At 43.7% G+C, this 6,000-nt stretch overlaps 1 protein-coding gene across 3 annotated transcripts in view; it reads left to right on the plus strand.

Moving 5' to 3' along the window:
• Window positions 1-5,327, plus strand: part of iqsec3a (IQ motif and Sec7 domain ArfGEF 3a) — a 135,991-nt gene extending 130,664 nt beyond the window's left edge. For 2 of the 3 annotated variants that reach the window (XM_051938720.1, XM_051938770.1), the window contains one exon: window positions 1,377-5,327. In XM_051938720.1, the coding sequence (XP_051794680.1) occupies window positions 1,377-1,937 (561 nt within the window). In that variant the 3' untranslated portion in view covers window positions 1,938-5,327. The remainder of the gene's footprint in view (window positions 1-1,376) is intronic. The other variant, XM_051938743.1, reaches the window with a different exon arrangement.
• The last annotated feature ends 673 nt before the right edge of the window (window positions 5,328-6,000 follow it).

Here is a 6,000-nt window from a genome sequence, read left to right on the forward strand (position 1 = left end):
AAGTGAATGGGAGAACACCACTGTAAGCCCTGTCCTACCTCAGATACTTCACATTAAAGATCTACTATATTGCAAGAGAATTACCATTGACCTTATTCCCACAGTCCCCATTCTGGAGAGTTTTGGTGGGAAATTATGTTCTGATTGACACAGCCACTGTTTAGTAGACATAAAATTGATTTAAAGGAAAGACTTTTGGTGCAGCAGTCTGACGAACAACCTTGACCACTTTAAGGTGCAGAGTTGGAAAGTTAGACTGAGTGTGTGAGAAAACAAATGAAAAAAAATATTACATTCTTGATGTAAACTTGTGTTTTCCAAGTATGGAATCAACTGATATTTATTTGGAATTGCAGTACATCGATTAGTTTCACAAAATTCAGAAATGAGCAAAGTTTTCAAATGCAGATTATGTCAGACATTAACCAAAAATACTTTTCTACTTTGAAATTACTGTAGCTTGATCTTGATTAAAGGTGCAAACACTTATTGCATATTGTTGCAGATTTTTCACAACTTGAACATGAGCTTCTTCCACCAAACACAACATGCATTTCAGTTTGTGCTCATTCGATGAATTTTGACGATACTTTGCTTTTGAGAAGCGCAGTGTAACTTAGTGGATGTGACGTGATTCCTAAAATAGGATACTTTTTTTTTTAAAAAACAATCCGAGGATAGATACAGTAAAGGAGCAGAGATAACAGGAAGAACACTGAGGGAAGGAAGCTGTCTGCAGGAAACAGAGAGTTGAAACAAATGTGACATCTGGAGCTTTGCATTCTAAAATGACTGTTGCCTGTGGACGTCTGTGGTTGTCAGTCTGCTCACTTCCTCTCCTCCTCTTCTTCCACCTCTCCCTCTTCTTCGTATAACCTCCGTCTATGTTCTGGCTACCTCGACTCCCCCTCCTCCTCCCCCCTCCTCCCCCCCAAGCCTCCTCGTGTCCGCTGTCCCCATAGTGCCACACAGTGGTTTGGAAGGGAGACACGGGGGCCCTCAGTGTCCCCTTTGGAACCACCGGGCCCCTTTTGTAGCATCGTTCTGATCCACATCCCCACTCCCACCACTGTTCTCCTGACCCCAGTCACACACTGGTGTTCCCAGCATCTCGATCTACACAACCTGTGGGGGTGGAGGGAGGGGCGTGTACAGTACTCACAATGATTTGACACCTCCACCGACCCTGATAACACCCGAGCCCCCACGCATGCCCTGTGTGTGTGTGTGGGTGTGTGTGTGTGTGTATGCTGTGCTTTCACCAACCACCACCACCCCCCCTAAAAAAAAAAAGAAAAAGAGGGCTTGACGAATTGTAGAGGAGGAACCAGTTTTATAACATTTGATGCTGTTCTCTTGGCTGTTTTCTAAACTAGGTGTCAATTCACAACAGGCTTCAGACGTACCAGCTCAGCAGCAGCAGCAGCAGCACGGCTCGGAGTCCCGAGAGCGTGGCCCTTCTTAACCACCGGGGAGAGCTGCTTTTCCAGCAGGGACCCCCGGGGTTGACCCAGGGGCCGGCGCCTCCACCTCAGCACCCGCAGCTGCAGTCAGCGGCGAGCACCCCCGCCCACCATCTTCCCCTCCAGCAGCACCACCAGCCCACCGTCAGCATGGCCGATCTGCGGCCCGAGACACTCATCCAGTGTCAGCAGATCGTCAAGGTCATCATGCTGGACAACAGCAGCCATGGACGCATGGAGGCCTTCCTCAGCCAAACGCCCACACACCACCACTACCAGCACCACCACCACAGCCACCACCAGCTTAGCCAGTCCGCCATGTCCACCCCCGTCCGCTCCCCGGACGGCAACGACGGCCACCAGCCCCCGCTGCCTCCCCCGCCTCCCCCTTACAACCACCCTCATCAGTATATACCCCCAGACCCCCGGCTCGGTCTACACCGGACCCCAAGTGGCTCTCGGAGCATGGTGTAAATAAATAATTAGTATCCTTCCCCTGAAACACCGACACACGCTTCCACATTAGCCCCTTGTCTACCTATTTATCAGTACATACTGTACATATATACATACAGATGAAAGAGCTATAATGAAAAAATAAAATCCCACTTATATGCATATATTTAAGGAAAAAGATTTTAAAAAAATCAAGGTTTTAAAAGAGATAAGGAGAAATAAAGTGCATATATAAAGTTTTACTTGATTCCACATGTATTTTGAAATATTATGTAGTTTTAACAAATTTCTATAACTTTTTGTCAGTTTTAACTCTTGCTAGAGAAAAACTCACAGATATTCAGTTTGTGGTTGGATTCCTTGTAGTTCCAGTATTCACCACCAACAAGAACAACAACAAGAGAAATACATGAATCCCTCAAACTGTTTTCCCAGTAATGGATGGACGCACTCCAAGGACCTTCTGCTTCTGTTCGCTTTTATCATCCCAAACCTCATGCCTACTGTGCTGTACATGCACATGCGTGCATAGTTGACACTTAACTGAAAACGTGTGCCAAAATACATATGCCTCCACAAAACAATGACTCCTTTGCACTTGACTAAACGCTAGGGCTAGAAGAAAAAAGAAAAAAAACTCCTCCTTTGCTTTGAGAAAATAGTCCTTTCAGGCTTCTCCCTCAAGGAGCACAAAAAAAATGAATAGAAAAACTGATATTTCATAAAAACCTATCTACTCATTTGCGCTGTTGCTGATTTATTTACGTGATGGAGGGCCTTCTCTCTTCTTGTCTGCTCTCCGGGATTTAAAAAAAGAAAAGCAAAATGACATCCTCCGATAAGCTGTATTTGTCATCTGCTCCTCTGTTCCGTTGTGGCTCTCTATCATCAGAAAACACTCTCACTCAATTGTCACTCTCCATACATCAAACCACAGAGAAGAATGACAGGAACCAAAGGCAACCAATCACACGGATTGCTGCCATACCAAAAACAAAAACAACAAAAAAAAAAGTCAGCCCAGGATGGTTCAGATGATTGTTGTTTGTCTCTTACTCTTCATGTTTAATATCGCTAAGGCTTCCCAGGAAATCGTGGCCACTTTTATCTGCAGATGAAGGGAGCGTTTTTCATATTTCAGGCGCCTCTTGAACTTTTCTAAAACTCCAGCGTTCACGTGTAATATATGTAACAACACACTGTGCTGTCATCTGTTGTTTCTCAAAATGCTTCTTCGCTTTTTCAGGAAAAATCGCACCGTGAATTTACATGAAGACGCTTCTGCTACAAAAAATGTTAAATGTCGAGACTTTAATTTGCCACTGTGCCGCCATTATGTGTGTGTGTGTGCGTGTGTGTGTGTTCTTGTACTTGCTACATGGTGAGTACCATTTTCTGCATTTAACTATCAAAGTGAGGACATTTTTACAAAGTGAGGACATTTTGGACGGTCCTCACTTTGAAACAGCCATGTTTGAGGGTGAAGACTTGTTTTTAGAGAACAGGTATGAATTGAGGTTTGGTTAGGGTTAGGGTAAGGATTAAGTTTAGGCAATCAGTTGTGATGGTTAAGGTTTGGGTAAGGCTCTAGGAAATGCATTATACCTATGGATGTCCTCACTAAGATAGAAGTACAAACATGTGTGTGTGTGTGTGTGTGTGTGTGTGTGTGTGTGTGTGTGTGTGTGTGTGTGTGTGTGTGTGTGTGTGTGTGTGTGTGTGTGTGTGTGTGTGTGTGTGTGTGTGTGTGTGTGTGTGTGTGTGTGTGTGTGTGTGTGTGTGTGTGTGTCTCCATCGGTGGATAACTGCAGGACTGAATCCGCCCACAGAAACATCCAGACACTGCCCCTTTATGTCCCAGGTTTGGTTTCAGATCCTTGTGACTGTTTTCTCCTCTCTCTTAACCTTTCAGTCTGACATTTTCAAAAAGGCTAAAACTACACGGCTTCTGTTGCAAATGCTGGCATTAATGGCATTGTTTGTGCTGTTGGCTATCCTGCTTTTAAATGAGAATGGGACAAAAAGAATGCATTATCTGATCTCTTTCTATTTCACCTCAGCCTAGATTGTAAATACCACATTGGGGCAGTGTCAGAAAGGACAAGCAAGCCACCTTTAGCCCCCTTCAAATCGCTATCGCCCCGTCCTTCAATCTGAAATAGGTCAGCGACTGCCCCGGCCCCAGAACGCGTACATCTTTTAAACATAAGCCCCCACCAAGTACCGTGGAATGGATGTTCAGGTTAACTCTGCTCCCCATCTGACCTCCATCTGTCTGATTTGTTGATTTATAATCACAGAGCCTCTGCAGGGAGGTCTCCGTCTCATCTTTCCGTCCTTTTTCCTCTTAGGATTTCACCCCGAGAAAAGAGAGAGGCTGCTGATATAACAAAATCAAAAAGAAAAACTGTCGGTTGCTGTGTGGCAGAGATGATGAGTGCTCAATGTGTGGCTGATCACAGCAGCATCGTGACTTCTCGAGTAAACAAATCCATCCTCTCCCCCCTCCATAATGGCTTTTGTTATTATTTCACAAGACAAAAGAGAAGAATTAGCGCTTTGAAATTGACGAGCTGCTGCGATGATGATGATCAGTTTTAACACTTTTACCGGCTGCAAGCAAACTTTTTGAAGGTTAACTTTTAGCAGATTGCATCTACTATTATGGATTTTTACAGTGATTGATGATGATTGTACGATTGCTCATTTATTTGTTTCAAATCCGATATAATGTGATTGATTTTTCTCATGCATGACATCAGTTTGAAGGCCTATTTGAACCCAGAAGTCTTGAATTTATTGTGCATGACTGACCTTCGCTGTGAGCACACTAGTGGGAAAAGAAGGTTTGTGTTGGAAGTAAAAAATATAAATATTACAGATGCTTTTTTTTATGATGGCAAACACTTGTTCAAACACAAAATATATATTTGGGAGTTTATGTGCCTCGCGGCAAGTTAGACGCCTCTTTCATGGCCATTTTTTTGTTTTGTTTTTCTGTCTTTTACTTTGCGTATTTGGGGACAGATGCGTGTGCAATAAACACGAGGCACACTGGAAAATCGTGGCTTTTGCGAGGGAAACCAATGTAGCATTTTTAGGAGTGTAGCGGATGATGTGGAAGCGCAGCGGAGGCTACCTTTCATGAAGAAACTCACCAAAAGGGCTCTGCCATACCAGTGCACTGCTTCATGAATGACGTGTGGATCTCGTGTGGCTCTTCAACACTGTGTTTGCTCATACTAGTATAAAAGAAATTCAAAGAGTGGACATATTTATGAACAGACAGGCGGGAAACTGAGCGCAAACAGATATGAACCATTGTCTCCCTCAGTTGGCTTCGAATCCCTCTCTACCTGTCTTTGCAGTATATCAACATGCAATTAAAGATGATTTAAGTCTATTCAACACAGTGGTTTGCTTCAGTTATTGGGTCTAATAGCAACATTTAACATTTTACACCAGACGGTTTCATTAAAATGGATCAACAATAGAAGTAACAATGGATCAAAAGAGTACTTCCATGTGGATGAGTTGCTTGTAATGACAAACGCTCAGAAAATTGTCACCTGAATCTGTTGTTCCATTCAGTTTGGAGACCAAAGAGCTCGTTGCTCTTGCCCAATCAACAGCAGGGGGTTGCTTTCAGTGGAAAAAAAAGCTCCAAAAATCCCCTGTGCGCTACCTGCCCAGCACCAATGGTAGATGGTGTTACAGCTGTAACAAAAATATATCACTTAGAAACAGTTGGGGAGCAAATAGAAAGTCAAAAGGTTGGACTCGGCCTGCAAGCTGGTGCTCATGTTACGCTATGTTTGCTGGAAATAGGTAACATTAAAGAGTTAATTAAGGTTTTATTCTTCTCAGAAGTGCGCCTGAAAACACACCTGGCAGTGATAGCTGATAGATCATGGAGTTCACCTGTAGATCACTGTAGCGAGGTGAGAAGCTGAACCAGGTCAGCAAAACGAGATTTTCAGGAGGTGCTGTCCTTCAAAAGAGTTTGAATTTGTCATTGTGTTTAAATTTTGTTGCCCCCCACGCAGCCAAAAAAAGCTTTATTAGCTGTTTTCCCAGTCCA

This window comes from Acanthochromis polyacanthus, chromosome 1 (assembly GCF_021347895.1).
Source record: "Acanthochromis polyacanthus isolate Apoly-LR-REF ecotype Palm Island chromosome 1, KAUST_Apoly_ChrSc, whole genome shotgun sequence".
Classification (NCBI taxonomy): Eukaryota; Metazoa; Chordata; class Actinopteri; family Pomacentridae; genus Acanthochromis; species Acanthochromis polyacanthus.